This window comes from Oncorhynchus gorbuscha, linkage group LG24, assembly GCF_021184085.1.
Source record: "Oncorhynchus gorbuscha isolate QuinsamMale2020 ecotype Even-year linkage group LG24, OgorEven_v1.0, whole genome shotgun sequence".
NCBI lineage: Eukaryota > Metazoa > Chordata > Actinopteri > Salmoniformes > Salmonidae > Oncorhynchus > Oncorhynchus gorbuscha.
This window is the reverse complement of record NC_060196.1, coordinates 29,314,724-29,333,523: the sequence shown is the minus strand read 5'-3', so window position 1 is coordinate 29,333,523 and position 18,800 is coordinate 29,314,724. Positions and strand designations below refer to the sequence as shown.

General features: G+C 46.6%; 1 protein-coding gene across 12 annotated transcripts in view; it reads left to right on the top strand.

Annotated features, from left to right (window-relative positions):
• Positions 1–18,800, top strand: part of LOC124012537 (glutamate receptor ionotropic, kainate 5-like) — a 151,509-nt gene that overhangs the window by 122,643 nt on the left and 10,066 nt on the right. For 9 of the 12 annotated variants that reach the window (XM_046326277.1, XM_046326281.1, XM_046326275.1 and 6 more), the window contains 10 exons: positions 1,999–2,177; positions 3,364–3,417; positions 8,145–8,324; positions 9,817–9,969; positions 12,105–12,209; positions 12,396–12,503; positions 13,749–13,952; positions 16,736–16,849; positions 17,726–17,835; positions 18,134–18,307. In XM_046326277.1, coding sequence (XP_046182233.1) covers positions 1,999–2,177; positions 3,364–3,417; positions 8,145–8,324; positions 9,817–9,969; positions 12,105–12,209; positions 12,396–12,503; positions 13,749–13,952; positions 16,736–16,849; positions 17,726–17,835; positions 18,134–18,307 — 1,381 coding nt within the window. The remainder of the gene's footprint in view (positions 1–1,998; positions 2,178–3,363; positions 3,418–8,144; positions 8,325–9,816; positions 9,970–12,104; positions 12,210–12,395; positions 12,504–13,748; positions 13,953–16,735; positions 16,850–17,725; positions 17,836–18,133; positions 18,308–18,800) is intronic. The other 3 variants (XM_046326283.1, XM_046326280.1, XM_046326282.1) reach the window with 2 other exon arrangements.

Sequence of the window (18,800 nt, the reverse complement as noted above, 5' to 3'; positions counted from 1 at the left end):
TGTCCCCATGGGAGAACCTTTTGAAGAACCCTTTTTGGTTCCATGAAGAACCCTTTCCACAGAATATTTTACATGGAATCACAAAGGGTTCTACATGTAACCAAAAGTGGTTCTACCTGGAACCAAAAAGGGTTCTCCTAGGGGGACACCTGAAGAACCCTTTTGGAACCCTTATTTCTAAGAGTGTACAGTCTACTTCCTTTACCTCCATACATCAACTCTCCACGGTTACGGTTTGATCTGAACAAAGGTCGAGTGTGAGTGCAGGATGTTTGATACTGCATTTGTCTCATGCTTCTAGACCTTGATTATTGTTGCAGTATCACCTGTGTGAGCGTGGAGAGTGTATAAGAAATGATACATTGTATACGTTGTCAAATGAGATGCCCTAAGTTGCTGTTTTCCTCAAGGTGCATGTTTACATTTGAGTCATTTAGCAGATGCTCTTATCCAGAGCAACTAACATGAGCAATTAGGGTTAAGAGCCTTACTTAAGGACACATCGACAGATTTTTCACCTAGTCGGCTCGGGAATTCAAACCAGTGACCTTTCGGTTACTGGCTCAACGCTCTCAACCGCTAGGCTACCTGCCGCCTCCATGCTCATGTAATCCTTTATTTAGCAGGTTCAAGTAGTCCAAGTAGCTTCAAGTAGTACATATGTAACCGATGTGAAATGACTAGCTAGTTAGCGGTGGTGCGCGCTAATAGCGTTTCAGTCGGTGACATCACTCGCTCTGAGACCTTGAAGTAGTTGTTCCCCTTGCTCAGCAATGGCCGTGGCTTTTGTGGCGCGACGGGTCACGATGCTTCGTTAGGTGTCAGTTGTTGATGTGTGCAGAGGGTCCCTGGTTCGAGCCCAGGTAGGGGCGAGGAGAGGGACGGAAGCTATACTGTTACACATAGCTATCTGTTGAGGTTCATATATTGTGTGTATGTTTTGACGCTTTAGACTTGTCAGCGTACAGCCGATGCCCCTGAAGCTTCAGCAGAGCAGTAGTGCATATCATTTTGCATTGGCCTGATGCTCCTCTCTTCAAATAATACAACTCCAACAAAGACCCTGAACTGTACAAGAGTACTCCAGTAGCCTGGAGCCATTCATACAACCCCTCTATCACCCTCCCATCATTCCTCCTGAGTGCAGCCGCCCAGGCAGTCCAGGTGGTGGATTAAGCCCAGCTCCCCTCCATGGGGGCTTATGCCTCCCACTTATGAGCTGCTGCTCTACTCGACTGCTCAGGTCTAGGCCAAGGTTGGGTGTGCCGAACGCATCTTTTAACAGTCCGCGCCACCCTCCCTCTTTATGGAGCCCACTATTTTCCACTTGGCTGGTCTAGTCTGCGCTCTGTGTAATGTTCTTTCGCAAAATGGTTTTCTATTCTTTCCTCTTCCCTTGGTTTTTCTTGTTTTATTTTCCAGTCAGCTATATTGCCACTGTATTGGTTTGTCTGTTCCCTGTTCAAGGCCCAGATTATCAAGGTCAGGCTTGTGATAGACTCGTTTCTGGATAGAGTAACTCACTGGTCACTGAATGTTATGAAAAGGGGTAGGAAGTAAAGGTGGACATGTACTTTCTGTCCAGGGATGAAGAGGAGGATGGTCCTCCTCATTCATTTCAGGAAAAAGTGAAACAATTTAACACGTTCAGAAATCCTTCTTGTAACTCAAATGATACCTTTGTTTACACACCTCACCTAAATATCTGATTAAACATACTGGTAACAGAGAATGTGAAAATATGTGTTAACAGCACCAGCTAGACATGTACAGTTACCTTCTGGTTGCCAAAGTAGATTTAACGTTACTACACAGCATAATATAAAGTGATGGGGGGGACAGAGAAATAGAGCAAAATATCATGTTTTTTCGGTAGCAGTAATCGAAATATCTTTTGAAATAGCAATACAGTGCTATAGTACTCTGTAATGTTTGGTTGAGGTATCACAAAGTATGTGTTTCATCAAGCCTCTGAAGTGCTCCGCCTCCACCCCCTAGGCCTGCTGCGATTGGAGGAGCTGGTGCGGCGCTTCCTGATCTCCCGGGAAACACTGTCCGTTAGGATGCTGGACGAAAGCCTGGACCCCACCCCCCTGCTAAAGGAGATTAGAGACGATAAAGTGGCTACTATCATCATCGACGCCAATGCTTCCATCTCCTACCTCATCCTCAGAAAGGTCAGGGCCCTCACCAGGCTACAGTCACAAAGACAACTAACAACAGTGTGGTCCTCTGTAGCTCAGGTGAAAGAGCAAGGCACTTGCAATGCCAGCATCGTGGGTTTGATTCTCGGGACCACCCATACGTAAAATATATGCACGCATGACTATAAGTCACTTTGGATATAAGTCCTGCTTAACGGAATATACTAGTATTATATATTTAAGCAATAAGGTCCAAGAGGGTGTGGTATACAGTATGGCCAATATACCACGGCTAAGGGCTGTTCAAACATGACGCAACGCAGCGTGCCTGGATACAGCCCTTAGCCGTGGTATACTGGCCAATTACCACAAACCTCCGAGGTGCCTTATTGCTATTATAAACTGGTTAACAATCTAATTAGAGCAGTACAAATAACTGTTTTGTCATACCCGTGGTATACGGTCTGACATACCACGGATGTCAGCCAATCAGCATTCAGGGCTCGAACTATCCAGTTTATAATACAGTTTCAAATCTTTCAAAGAATCAAGTAGCACATTGTTTGAAGGTTACCTAGAGCTACATAAGGACTTCATAACACATGTATAACTCACACATAACACATTTGTAAGCAGCACATTCCCTAAATGCTTATGTCAAGTTGATAATTGTATCATAGCAATGTCACCATGATATAATTCATCTACTTGAAGGCGTTGACATGAGCATTTATTACATTCAAGAAATGCTTAAGCACTGCTTATGAATCTGCTATATCTGAATTATTCATGTTTTAGCAGATCCTTATGAAGGTTCGCCTTGCCCAGCTCAATGTCATTCGCTGCGGTATAAAACACACAGCACCATTTATCCTACTCAATATTGTGGCCAGAAGGCACATTATATATGTATGCTTTGAAATGATGTATTATTCTGTTCTGTAGTCTACTGGTGGCACCGGTACTGTAAGCTATGTAAACGCTAGATGTAGTGTTCACGTAAGCCATGTGTATGCACGTGTAATCAACTGTCAAAAATAGCAGATATGCGCTGTTAGCTTTCAACGGTCAAAGTTCTACATGCCAAAAGCTAGCAAACTTGTTACCTGAGTGCCATATGATAAAGTTACTGCATCACCCACAGTGCAGTGCAATTCAGTGTATCAGCACTGTTACAATGCCCCCCCCCCTCAACCCTCTCTCCTTTTCCACCCCTCAGGCATCAGAACTGGGGATGACATCAGTGTTTTACAAGTACATACTCACCACAATGGTAAGAGCATACCAATCAAAATTCTCCTCCCCTCCCTCTCCGTACCCTACCCACAACCCTCTCTGCTCGGCCTGTGGACGGCTATCGCGGCAGATCTCATCTGAAATGCATGATGGGAGTGCACCGCTTGTCATCATTATTTCTGTGCCTGGCGCATGCCCTTGTGCGAGGTGACTTACATAGCGAGTCATATTTTCTACATCGTATCCCGTCCCGTCTACAGTGCAGGGCATTTTTGCTGTGGTACTTACAAGGGCGAACGCCTCACACACCCAGGTGAGAAACGGCAGTTCCCTGACCATGGAGAGGGACCAGAAATCTCTAAATCATGACCCTTTTCATTTTCATAGCTGAATGGCACGCCACTCTACCGTCTGGAACTAGAACCGTTGGTGTCCTCCCGGTACCAAAACGCTGTCCCTGTATTGTACCATGGTCTCCTTGCTGTATTCAGCTACTGTGAGATGCTGTGGTAAACTGTTACTACCGCTGTCCAACTGCAAGGAACTTTTCCAGAGCCGTATTTCAGATAGGCTGTATTTCAATATTATTTCATTATTTTCCCTTTGTTTGTGGACTTCAATGAACAACATATCAGCTGTATGTGACCAGGCGAAAAAACCTTTCCAAGCCATATCATAACCGCTACACACAGCCTGCATCGTTGTCCCCATATTTGCCAAAGTAACATCTTAGTCAATATAGCTAATAGAACTAATGCGTTAGTAAACCCGCTACAATCATGCAGTAACGATACATTGTACAGTCAGTAAGCAGTTAGTCAATATATTAATGAAACCAAAAGCTTACCTTGACTTGGAAAAGTTTCAGTGTTGTGTGGGATAGTCATAGCCAGCTAGCTAACATAGCATCCCTCTGTTTGAGCCGGGTGTTTGAGTAATTAAACTAGCCAGCTGCATTTGCTAGCTAAGTGAAACTGAAAGTGAAAAAATGACAATCTCTCTCACTTGCTTCTCCTTCATTTTTGAAGAAATGAATTTGTTCAAAACTGTTCAACTATTGTCTTTCTCTCTTTTTGAGTAAACTGCTCACCACATTTTATGCACTGCAGTGCTAGATAGCTGTAGCTTATGCTTTCAGTACTAGATTCATTCCCTGATCCTTTGATTGGGTGTCAGTTCATGCTGCAAGAGCTCTGATTGAGCTCTGATTGAGCTCTGATTGGAGGACATCCTCCGGAAGTTGTCATAATTATGGAAGGGGGTAGGAACCAAGTGTAATGATCTTCGTCTGCTGTTAGAAGAGAGACAGACCGAAATGCAGCGTGTAGGTTACTCATGACCTTTAATAAAGATAAAGCGGTACATTAAATAATTGAAAATACAAAAACAACAAACAAGTGAAACAAATTACAGCCTATCTGGTGACTAACACTAAAACAGGTACAATCACCCACGAAATACAACGCGCACTCAGGCTACCTAAATACGGTTCCCAATCCGAGACAACTAGAATCAGCTGACTCCAATTAGGAATCGCCTCAGGCAGCCAAGCTTAACTAGACACACCCCTACTAATACACATTCCTAATTAATACAAACCCCAATACGAAATACAACATATAAACCCATGTCACACCCTGGCCTACCCAAACATATAACAAAAACACAAGATACAATGACCAAGACGTGACAGAACCCCCCCCCCTTAAGGTGCGGACTCCGGGACGCACCTCAAGAGCATAGGGAGGGTCCGGGTGGGCGTCTGTCCATGGTGGCGGTTCTGGCTCGGGACGTGGACCCCACTCCATCAATGTCCTAGTTCCTCCCCTTCGCGTCCTAGGATAATCCACTTTCTCCACTGACCATGGTCCTTCTGTAGCTCAGTTGGTAGAGCAAGGCGCTTGTAATGCCAGGGTAGTGGGATCGATCCCCGGGACCACCCATACGTAGAATGTATGCACACATGACTGTAAGTCGCTTTGGATAAAAGCGTCTGCTAAATGGCATATATTATTATTATTATTATATTACCATGGCCTAATAGTCCTCACCCTGATCCCCACATAACTGAGGGGCAGCTCGGGACCGAGGGGCAGCTCGGGACCGAGGGGCAGCTCGGGACAGAGGGGCAGCTCGGGACAGAGGGGCAGCTCGGGACAGAGGGGCAGCTCGGGACAGAGGGGCAGCTCGGGACAGAGGGGCAACTCGGGACAGAGGGGCAACTCGGGACAGAGGGGCAACTCGGGATAGAGGGGCAACTCGGGATAGAGGGGCAACTCGGGATAGCGGGGCAGCCCGGGACAGAGGGGCAGCCCGGGACAGAGGGGCAGCCCGGGACCGAAGCAGCCCGGTACTGAGGGGAAGCCCGGTACTGAGGGGAAGCCCGGTACTGAGGGGAAGCCCGGTACTGAGGGGAAGCCCGGTACTGAGGGGAAGCCCGGTACTGAGAGGGAGCTCGGTACTGAGAGGGAGCCCAGTACAGAGAGGGAGCCTAGTACTGAGAGGAAGCTCAGTACTGAGAGGAAGCTCAGGCAGGTAGTAGGCTCCGGTAAATCCTGGCTGGCTGGTGGACCTGGATGATTAAGGTTGTCTGGCCGATCTAGAAGATCTTGGTAGACTGGCACTTCTGGCGGATGCTGGCAGACTGGCACTTCTGGCGGATCCTGGCAGACTGGTGACGCTGGGCCGACTGGCGGCGCTGGGCAGACAGGAGACTCCGGCAGCGCAGGAGAGGAGAAAGGCTCTGGCTGCGCTGAACAGGCGAGGCGCACTGGACGCTCTGGGCCGACTGGGAGCACTGGTGGCGCTGGACAGACAGGAGACTCCGGCAGCGCAGGAGAGGAGAACATCTCTGGTTGCGCTAAACAAGCGGGAGACTCCGATAGCGCAGGAGAAGAGAACAGCTCTGGTTGCGCTAAACAAGCGGGAGACTCCGGCAGCGCAGGAGGGGAGAAAAGCACTGGCTGTGCTGAACAGGCGATGCGCACAGGAGGCCTGGTGCGTGGTGCTGGAACTGGTGGTACTGGCGCGAGGACACGCACAGGAAGCCTGGTGCGGGGAGCTGCTACCGGAGGACTGGTGTGTAGAGGTGGCTCTGGATAGACTGGACCGTGCAGGCGCACTGGAGCTCTTGAGCACCGAGCCTGCCCAAGCTTACCTGGCTCGATGCCCACTCTAGCCCGGCCAATAGGAAGGGCTGGTATGAGTCGCAGCTGGCTCTGCACCCGCACTGGAAACACCGTGCGCTCCATAGCATAACACGGTGCCTGCCCGGTCTCTCTAGCCCAACGGTGAGCACAGGGAGTATGCGCAGGTTTCCTACCTGGCATAACTATTCTCCCTTCTAGCTCCCCCCCAATAATTATTTTGGGCTGTTTTTCCGGTTTCCAACCGCGTCGCCATGCTGCCTCCTCATACATACGCCTCTCCGCTTTAGCTGCCTCTATTTCCTCCTTGGGACGGCGATATTCTCCCGGCTGCTCCCAGGGTCCTTGACCGTCTAATTCCTCCTCCCATGTCCAAATCTCCAAATGATGCATTCTCTCCCATTGCAACTGCTCTTCACGATTAACAGGGAGAGTAGGCTCAGGTCTGTTTCCTGACTCAGCCACTCTCTCTTTGCGCTTTCCCCTGTTACCTTCAGTTTTCGCTCTGTATAGCAATGCTTTCCTTCTCGATTCCATCCGTGTATAGCCCTCTTCGCATTGCTGTAGGGAATCCCAGGCGGGCTCCTGCACTCGCACTGGGTCGGACGCCCACCTGTCGATTTCTTCCCACGTCGTATAATCCCTTCTTCTGCCGTCCATATCGTCCTCCTTTAGCTCCTGCCAGTTCACACGTTGCTCGGTCTGTGAATCGTGGTGGGTGATTCTGTAATGATCTTCGTCTGCTGTTAGAAGAGAGACAGACCGAAATGCAGCGTGTAGGTTACTCATGACCTTTAATAAAGATAAAGCGGTACATTAAATAATTGAAAATACAAAAACAACAAACAAGTGAAACAAATTACAGCCTATCTGGTGACTAACACTAAAACAGGTACAATCACCCACGAAATACAACGCGCACTCAGGCTACCTAAATACGGTTCCCAATCCGAGACAACTAGAATCAGCTGACTCCAATTAGGAATCGCCTCAGGCAGCCAAGCCTAACTAGACACACCCCTACTAATACACACTCCTAATTAATACAAACCCCAATACGAAATACAACATATAAACCCATGTCACACCCTGGCCTACCCAAACATATAACAAAAACACAAGATACAATGACCAAGGCGTAACACCAAGAGCCTCAGTTTTGTATGGAAGTCAATGTACCCAGAGGAGGATGAAAGCTAGCTGTCCTCCAGCTACACCATGGTGCTACCCTACAGAGTGCTGTTGAGTATCCTGTAGACCTTCATTGCAAAACAGTGTGTTTTAATCAATTATTTGGTGACATGTGAATATATTTAGTGTAGTTTTATCTAAAAATATATAACTTTTTCAATGTAATACCATTTTTGGTTTTGTGAAATTCACTGAGGAGGATTGTCCTCCCCTTCGTCCTCTGAGGAGCCTCCACTGCTCACTGTTGAACAATAATTTATTTGACATGACTGGGGAGGGGGAAAAACATGAATATTTTCCCCTACCTGTATGGTTTAGCTAGCTCTCCCAAGCCCCTCCCACCTTCTTGTGCCAATCAGGACTTTCTCCTGTTGCGATTAAACTAACTCCCGAGCCCCCCCCCCCCCTCCCCTCTTTTGTCAATCAGGACTTTCCCCTGCTGCGATTGGACGACGTGGTGGATGACCAATCCAACATCGTAGGTTTCTCCATGCTCAACAGCAGCCATCCCTTCTACCTGGAGTTCATCAGGAGTCTCAACCTGTCCTGGAGGGAGGGCTGTGACCTCAGCCCCTACCCCGGCCCGTCGGTGAGAACCGGAATCCTTGTATGTGGTTGTACTCATACACTATTACTGTGACTAACACTCATACTCATACTCACTCTCTTTCATAAACTGTAACTCATATCTTCTTCAAACACTCATATATTGTGTAGTCTTACTGTCACTCGTATACTAATTATTTACCAGCACTCATATACTTGTTACTCATATAGTTTTCTCATACACTGTCACATACTGTTACTGCTGTCACTCGTATACTGCTACAGTCATTTACTCATATACGGTCAGCTAAGTATGTTTGTGTTCTCCCTACTGCTAAGTTATCCACGTGCTGTTACCCGTATACTCTCGACTGTGATAACTTGTACTGATATAGTATTATATATGTTATACTATAACAGTGTAATGACATCCAGTTCTACATTCTCACTCATACACTTACTCGTACGTGCAATGCCAGACATTTATGCGTACATTTCTAAGTCATACACAGCGGAGGGGGCTGGTGGGACGAGCTATAGGAGGACGGGCTCTTTGTAATGGCATATTAAAACCACATGTTTGACTCCGTTCCATGAATTCTAATCCAGCCATTACAATGAGCACGTTCTCCTATAGCTCCTCCCAACAGCCCCCTCTGATTGACAGACTTTATCACTATTCCTTTTTACACGGTCAAACTGCCAGTTGAAGTACACATATTGTCATGCTGTCACTCACAGTCTGCGTGATTCTCACTCTGCCAGGTTGACTGATGCCTGATCAGATGTCATTAATTTTTAAAGGGATACTTCGGCATTATGGCAATGAGGCTCTTTATCTAGTCAGGTGAGCTCATGGATACCATTTTTATGTCTCTGCGTGCAGTTTGAAGGAAGTTGCTAACCTACACCTATCGCAACTGCTAACTAGTGTTAGCACAATGACTGAAAGTCTATGGATATCCTATTAGTATCTGCTAGCATGCTAGTCGATACCCATAGACTTTCAGTCATTGCGCTAATACTTGTTAGCATTGGCTCGCAAAACTACCTCTAACTTCCTTCATACTAGACACAGAGACATAAAAATGATATACACAAGTTAATCTGACTCTGAGGAAGTAGATAAAAGGCCTCGTATCCAAAATCCTGAAGTATCCCTTTAAGGTTTGATTGAATCACACAGCTTTGGCACAGACCACAGTGCCACCTTGTTGACTGAGTAGCGTTACATCTATCCCAACGTTTCTCACTCTTTTTGTCTTTCTTTCTCGAGCTTCATGCCTGCCTCTCTCATCTTTCTCTCCATCTCTCGCTTTCCTTCCCTCCCTCCCTACATCTTTCTTACTCTCTCTCACATTTGTATCAACTATTCTCTTACTCTCTGCTTCCCTCCCTCCCTCCCTCCCCCCTATCCCCTTCGCACCTTCCCTCTCTCTCTCTCTCTCTCTCTCTCTCTCTCTCTCTCTCGCTCTCTCTCTCTCTCTCTCTCTCTCTCTCTCTCTCTCTCTCTCTCTCTCTCTCTCTCTCTCTCTCTCTCTCTCCCTCCACAGCTGTCGTCGGCTCTTATGTTTGATGCGGTGCATGTGGTGGTGGGGGCGGTGCGTGAGCTCAACCGGAGTCAGGAGATTGGAGTGAAGCCGCTCAGCTGCACCACTCCTCAGATCTGGCAACATGGCACCAGCCTGATGAACTACCTGCGCATGGTACTAACACCTGCTCTCTCTTTACCCAATGCTGTCCCAATGCTGTCCCAACTATCCCGTTTTGTATTAGCCAACTGATTCGTAATGTTGTTGACTACAGAAACCGTTATTTCACCTGTGTGTCCCAACTAGCCAGTTGTGCCACCTGCATATAAGCCAACTGATTGCTGTCTTGCCTAGGAAACAATGTAACATTGTTTAACCTTTTCCTGCAGTAGGCTAAATCAGGATAGAGTGTCTCTTGATAGTCTTAAGTACACACATGGTTATGGGCTTGAAAAAAGAAGGCACCTGTACCATGTCAGATATAGAATTGAAATGTATTACATTTTGAGTTTGCTTCCTAATATTACACTTTATGAAATATAACAAAACTGTTTGACGTAGAAACACCGGATCTTCTGCTGTTTTTTTAAATTATGTCGATTAATTATGAAATCATAAAAATGATGAATAACATTCCACCTATGAGGTCATTTGACTGCAGGAAAGAGCTACGACAGGTTGTGTCCCAATAGGTCCAGCGCTTAGTTGAAGTATGCAACATGGCATGGTACATTCACCTGTTACTGAACACTCTCCCAACTAGCCTGGCTAGCTATTTATGCGTTTTCCACCTTAGCCAACTTGTTCTCCTGCCAAGGCAGCAATGTAATGTTGTTGAGTACAGAACAGTCAGGTACCAATAGATTCCATGCTTAGCTAAGACATGGCCGCCATTGGTCCTGAACTACAGAAGTGACAAGGGTTGTGGGACAAATCCATGTAAATTCAGTACATTTGCGGAATGAATGGCATTTCAGCTCATGAAATAAATGTGATTGAATTGTTCAATTCATGAAGTGAATCCTGAATTATTGAGCAATTGACTGAAATGGATTGGAATTTACCCCAACCATACCAGTAGGCTAACTAGTGAATAGCACAGCTCCACTTCGCAGTACATTAGAGCTTGAAGCACTGTCCTATAACCTTCCTGTCGCCTTTGGGAGTTTCGGTCGTTGCCATGTATACCACTGCTCTTGTTTTGTGGGTGTTGTTGCTGTTAGGGTGGTTGGTGTGTGTTGTGGTCTTGATGGTATTCTTCCTATTGTCATTGTTGCGCTCTGCTGGGCAGCGTATTTTCTCTATTTTCTCTCCATCCTCTCCTCTTCCCTTCCTTCCTCCCTTCCTTCCTTCCTCCTTCCTTCCTTCCTTCCTTCCTTCCTTCCTTCCTTCCTTCCTTCCTTCCTTCCTTCCTTCCTTCCTCCTATCCTATCAGAGTCTACCACTTCTTATCTTCCCCCCATCTGTTTCTCCCCTCATCTCTCTCCGTCTCAGACAATGTTTTCTCGCTCTCCGCATCATTCCATCATTCCTACACTCTCTTTGGCAGTGGTTCCACTCTTCTCCCCCTTTCTCCCCCATCCTTCCCCCGCTTTGTTGTTCCTCGTTTGGGCATCTCTTGTTCTTCCTCTCTTTTAGGGTGCAATTCATCCTGAATCTCTCTTCACACCCTCTGTCTTGCTTGCCTGCCTTTTGTTTTAGCCATACATCTCTCTGTCTTTCTCGCCACTGTCAAGCCTAGCTATTGTCTGTCTGTTTGTCTGTGCTGAATCTTTCCCTCTCCCTTTCTCTCTGTTCCTCTGTTCCTCTTCTCTTTCGGTTCCACATAATTCTTCTCTCTATTTGCCGCTCTCTCTTTCTCTGGCTACTTGAAATAATAAATGTATGTTTTTCTCTCTATCTTGCTTCCCCTCCCTCCCTCCCTCCCTCCCTCCCTCCCTCCCTCCCTCCCTCCCTCCCTCCCTCCCTCCCTCCCTCCCTCCCTCCCTCCCTCCCTCCCTCCCTCACTCTCTCACTCTCTCCCTCCCTCCCTCCCTCCCTCCCTCTCTCACTCTCTCTCCCTCCCTCCCTCCCCCTCCCTCCCTCCCCCTCCCTCCCTCCCTCCCTCCCTCCCTCCCTCCCTCCCTCCCTCCCTCCCTCCCTCCCTCTCTCTCTCTCTCTCTCTCTCTCTCTCTCTCTCTCGCTCTCGCTCTCGCTCTGTCTCTCTCTCTCTCTCTCTGTCTCTCTCTCTCTCTCTCTCTCACTCTCTCTCTCTCTCACTCTCGCTCTCGCTCTCGCTCTCGCTCTCTCTGTCTCTCTGTCTCTCTCAGGTGGAGTATGATGGGTTGACCGGCAGGGTGGAGTTCAACAGCAAAGGCCAGAGGACAAACTACACCCTGAGAATCCTGGAGAAGCACCGTGGGGGTCATACAGAGGTCAAGGGATCATGGGTTCAAATGTCACTGGGTCATGGTGGGGTCGGGGGGGAATGGCTCAATTTAGTAGTTGATTTGACAAGCACAATACATTTTGACTAAAACATACACATTAATCATGGGTTCATTCTCTATCTCTTCATCCCCCTCTCCTCTCTTTCTTTCCTTCGTCATCCCTGTGTATAGATCGGGATCTGGTACTCTAACAACACATTGGCGATGAACTCGACATCTCTGGACATCAACATGTCGGAGACGTTGGCTAACAAGACGCTCATCGTCACCACCATATTGGTAAAGACATATTGGTTTCGCACATTTGCATTGGTAGATGTGAAACTGTTGATTTTCTGTTGGCCATTTTGGGTCAAACCACATTTCTCAAGTGTTCAAGATTCATTTGAGGGCGGCAGGTAGCCTAGTGGTTAGAGCGTTGGGCCAGTAACTGAAAGGTTGCTGCATCGAATCCCGAAGCTGACGAGGTAAGAATCTGTCGTTCTGACCCTGAACAAGGCAGTTAACCCACTGTTCCTAGACCAGTTAACCCACAGTTCCTAGACCAGTTAACCCACTGTTCCTAGACCAGTTAACCCACAGTTCCTAGACCAGTTAACCCACTGTTCCTAGACCAGTTAACCCACAGTTCCTAGACCAGTTAACCCACTGTTCCTAGACCAGTTAACCCACTGTTCCTAGACCAGTTAACCCACAGTTCCTAGACCAGTTAACCCACTGTTCCTAGACCAGTTAACCCACAGTTCCTAGACCAGTTAACCCACTGTTCCTAGACCAGTTAACCCACTGTTCCTCAGTAGGCCGTCATTGTAAATAAGAATTTGTTGTTAACTGACTTGCCGAGTTAAATAAAGGTAAAAAATATATATCTTTTAAATGACATAAAATTGACCAAGAACAAAAAAGGAGCCAGTTAGGGGTACACTAATCATTTAATTGTACAGTAACTTGTAATATCAGTTCTATACACCTCATCAAGTCAGTGCTAAGTACTGTAGATGTTAATGCCATTCATGGCTAATAAGTCACATATAGCCCCTTAATGACAAATCATTTCAACCAGTGACCTCTATGCAAGAAATGACAATATATGTAAATGTGGGTATGTGCTCGCATTACAAGTAAAGAGTCAGCTCCTTCAGGACACTGTTCCTTCTTTGAATAATGAGGAAGAAATATTCAGCAGCTGTTTGTTTGCTGGATGTTTACTTCAACGATATATATTACATGTAGATTTCCATTTCAGTCACTGAGCACACAATCTTATCCAGAGCGACTTAGTTAAGTGCAATCATCTTAAAGGTAGCTTTGAGAGACAACCACACGTCACAGTCATAGTAAGCAAATGCATCCCTTAACAAGTGTCTGTTAGCAAAGTCAGTGCTACATATAATAACAAAAGACACGCGGGGGGGGGTAATTCTTTTTAAATTAATTAATTAAAATCAACATGTTTTGGGAAAATGCCTTCGCCTTCTTTGAATTATAGCTCTTGAAGGACCTTTTGATGTCCTTCTATTGCAGGAGAACCCGTATGTGATGCATAAGTCCAACTACCAGGAGCTGCGGGGAAACGACCGGTACCAGGGCTTCTGTGTGGACATGCTAAGAGAGCTGTCGGACTTGTTGAAGTTCTCCTTCAGGATCAAGCTGGTGGATGACGGGCTGTACGGAGCGCCTGAACCGAATGGATCCTGGACAGGCATGGTGGGAGAGCTCATCAATAGGGTAAGCGCGCACACACACACACACACACACACACACACACACACACACACACACACACACACACACACACACACACACACACACACACACACACACACACACACACACACACACACACACACACACACACACACACACACACACACACACACACACAGGCACACCGTCTAGACGACTGGCTGTAAAAGTGGGTCAATGAGGTGGGTCGTCAATCAGTCAAAGGTAGCCTGTGATCGCCACGATAACTCATGAGAAGGCTGTCTAAAATCCTTGGTCGTAGAGAGCTATAGGGACGGGCAGGCTTTGCCCCTGCTCTGCGCTACAATACGAGATGCAATTTGTCTAAAATTGTGATGATTAGTTGATTCATCGAATCGGGTGTTAGTGCTGGGATTGAGCAAAAACCCGCTGAGTTCTCTAGGACCATGGTTGGTGACAACGGATCGAATGGGTGTGAAATCATGCGCGTCTCAATCAAAGTCTGCTGATCGCCAGGTTAACCTGTAGCTCTCTGAGAACTTCCCGGGCTCAAAGATATGCTTATTGAAACAGTCAGATCATTGAAAGGGCCTGTGACGAGACGTGTCTGTCAGGGGCTGGTATGTCAACTGAAGCTGACACTCGACATTTATCAAACATAACCCAAAGAGTGTGTATCAAGGTGGCTTTCACTGGCACCCACCTGCAGTTCAGAGGAGGGGTTGAGCGGGAACCGGTCCCTGAGGAAGGGGGAGCAGGCAGCCAGGACCACTTTGTGACGCAGAGCAAAATGTACCAGAATCCGCAAGTCACTTAATGCTCCTTCGACTGCTATTGCCATAGTAACAACACGGTGTCTAGCACTACTGTTGCTGCTACATTTGTGACTGATAACGATATGTTCGCCACAATGCCATAGACTCACCCGTTACTTCTACCGCCACTGCTGTTGCCACAACTAAAAAAAGGACAATTGCAATTACAGATGCTATCTGTGTGATTGCTGGCCCTATCTCGACTCCCGATAGCATCTAATAATGCCGTTACTGAAAATGGTTATGATAATGATGATGGCATCCATAATGACCTTACTTTCCCCCAGTGTGAGTGGAGCTGGTGGGGTAGTGGAGCCGTGCGTGACCTATCCGGCGCGTTATGAGCTTCATCAAATGTCTCTCTGTCGCTAATTACACAGTGGTGCAGCCTGTGATGCCCTAGTGTAGGTCGGCACGCACACACCCTGATGAACGCACGTGTACACACACGTGTGTATACACTTAGAAAAAAAAGAGTTCCAAAAGGGTTCTTCGGATGTCTCCATAGGAGAACCAATTTTGGTTCCAGGTAAAAACCTTTTTGGTTCTAGTTAGAATAATTTTGTGTTCCATGTAGAATCCTCTGTGGAAAGGGTTTTTACATGGAACCAACAATGGTTCTTCAGAGGGGTTCTCCTATGGAACCTTTTGGGTTCTAGATAGCACTTTTCTTTCTAAGAGTGTACACACTCTAAGTGCACACACATGCGCTCATGTGGAGTGAACACGCTCTTGGTGGCACACACGGAGAGACACACACGAATGGATATGCAGAGTGAGCCCTCACACACAAAGTTATGTAAATTCCATGAAAATATACACTCACTAGATTTTTTTAAATATGCATACTTGTGCAGTAAGCACACACACACACACACACACACACACACACACACACACACACACACACACACACACACACACACACACACACACACACACACACACACACACACACACACACACACACACACACACACACACACACACACACACACACACACACACAAACTAGCATTGCCTAAACAGTTCATTGAATAACACACTAACCCACCCCCTTCTCTCCCTCTCTGATACGGCATGATGAAAGAGGGTGAAACTCGTTAACGAGTCTGTCCTCGTTAATCAATTAAGCTGTAGTTAAGGAACTGAGAGGTGTCTGGGGTCTTGTTTGTGTTGGAGCAGCCATGCACTCTATGATGACTATGCCCTCTATGGTGTTTCCCGCCCCTCTACTTCCTCTAGACCTCCCTCTTGAAGACTCTTCCCCTCCTGCTTTCCTACATGTCAAGACTGCTTTCAAGTCCTCCTCGATAACATCCTTTTACATGTTTTTATATATCTCTCTCCATCTCTCTTCTCTCTCTTCGACTCCCCTCTGTTTTATATCTCTCTCCATCTCTCTGCTCTCTCTTCGACTCCCCTCTGTCTTATATCTCTCTCCATCTCTCTTCTCTCTCTTCGACTCCCCTCTGTCTTATATCTCTCTCCATCTCTCTGCTCTCTCTTCGACTCCCCTCTGTCTTATATCTCTCTCCATCTCTCTGCTCTCTCTTCGACTCCCCTCTGTCTTATATCTCTCTCCATCTCTCTGCTCTCTCTTCGACTCCCCTCTGTCTTATATCTCTCTCCATCTCTCTGCTCTCTCTTCGACTCCCCTCTGTCTTATATCTCTCTCCATCTCTCTGCTCTCTCTTCGACTCCCCTCTGTCTTATATCTCTCTCCATCTCTCTGCTCTCTCTTCGACTCCCCTCTATCTTATATCTCTCTCCATCTCTCTGCTCTCTCTTCGACTCCCCTCTGTCTTATATCTCTCTCCCTCAATATTTTTATCTCGCTCTGTTGTCTTTTCTCTCTCTCTCCCTTCGCTCTCTCTCCCTTCCCTCTCTCTCCTTATCTCTCTCTCTCTCGCACTTTCTTTCTCTGTCTCTCTCTCTCTGTCCCTCTACCCCCCCCCCAACCCCCCTCACCATCCCTCTCTCCTACAGAAAGCAGACTTGGCGGTAGCTGGGTTCACCATCACCTCAGAGAGGGAGAAGGTCATAGATTTCTCCAAACCCTTCATGTCCCTGGGCATCAGCATCCTGTACAGAGTCCATTTGGTAAGATGACCACGGAGACCAGTCCATTTAAGTTATAATAATAATAATAATAATAATATATGCCATTGGTTCTGCACTGAGTACAGATTATGTGTGCTGTACTACGTTGGTGCTTTTCCACTGTGAGAGTTGTCACGGCTCTTGCCATGTCCTGAGTGTCATTCCTAGCTATGAAAAAAGCAATGGAAAGCAATGGAAAGCAATGGAAAGCAATGGAAAGCAATGGAAAGCCTCCAGCTGGACCAGGGGTGCAGTGGAATGTACACTGTTTTATACATTGTTGTTACTACCTCGGCTAACACTTTATTTATGTGCCTATAAACTGTTGATAGACCGTGATAAAATGGTTTGTTAAGCATTAGCAAAATGTCTATCAGACGTGGATGTATTTAGTCCCCTAGGCGAGTACATTGCATGTATCAATCATTTCTTATGAGGACACGTAATCATATACAATTTATGAATAAGGATGTATTCAAACTATGATCATGATGAGTATTTTAACGTCTGCTGATAAAGTGTCACCCCCAACCGGGTTCATCCAAAAAGCAATTATCACATATGGACAACAAACAAAACAAACCACATTACTCTGTAGCCTAATACATTCCATTATCAATGTAATTACTCAAGCTGTCGTGGGTCGTATTCATTAGGTACCAAATTGAAGAAAATGGACTGAAACAACTTATTGCCATTTTTCTGCTGCAAAACCTTTTGCTCTGTTGAGTCCTAATGAATACGACCTTGTACTCACATTGCCCCGTCTGTGACGCAATCAATGCCAATACTCTGCCCCATTGTGTTTGAAATCTGAACTGCACCGTCCGCTATCGATCGCCGTTAACACTAACTTTGTCCTCGTCCTCCAATCAGGGACGGAAGCCAGGTTATTTCTCCTTCCTGGACCCGTTCTCTCCAGCCGTGTGGCTCTTCATGCTGCTGGCCTACCTGGCTGTCAGCTGTGTGCTCTTCCTAGCCGCCAGGTAGCTAACTACGCCACCTAGTGGGCTGGGGGACACCTCAACCTGCATATACACTGGTTAGAGTAGCCTGGTGGTCCTATATCTGGTGGCTATGCAGCACAAACAGATCTGGGACCAGAGGTTTATACAAGTCTTCTTTCCCTCATCTACTTATCTAATAGAGAGAAGCGAAATGCAATTTTGGGGATCTTTTTTTCCACTCATTAAGACACGATGCTAGTATGTGTGAATCATGTGTTGAAGACATAAATCACGTGTCGAAGCTCATAGTCCACCTCTCTCACTGTCCACCTCCCAGGTTGAGTCCGTATGAGTGGTACAACTCCCACCCGTGTCCTATGGGGCGAAAGGACATGCTGGAGAACCAGTACACCCTGGGTAACAGCCTGTGGTTCCCCGTGGGAGGCTTCATGCAGCAGGGCTCTGAGATTATGCCCCGTGCCCTGTCCACGCGCTGCGTCTCCGGGGTCTGGTGAGTGTGGTAGTTTTTTTTGGGGGGGGGGCGTGTGTGTGTGTCTATCTACAGTATCAATCTCTATATTTCTTCCTCCGCTCTTCCTCCACTTTACTCTTGTCTCAAAGCTACTGTTCATCAGATCAAGCAGATGGCAGTCATATACTGATGGGAATTATATTGTGCCGCAGTATTACACGCAACCTCACCCACTTCTCACTCTAGTTTGTTAGCTCCGTTAACTCTGAATTGTCTTGATACTGCAATGCACTGCTCAGAATAAAACTGGGTTCAACCTAAAGGGTAAAGTAGTGCAATAAGTTACTTTTTTGGAAAACTATGTAGATGCTCAGATGATCAACAAACGTTTCATTATATCAGTGCAACAGTGTTCTGTGAATGGGAAGAGTTCAACAATTTGTCATTTTGACCTTCACAAGGATTCAGAAAAAGAGCAGAACTTTGAGGTGTAATAAAATGATATGGTCTCCAGGACACAAATGAAGCCAGT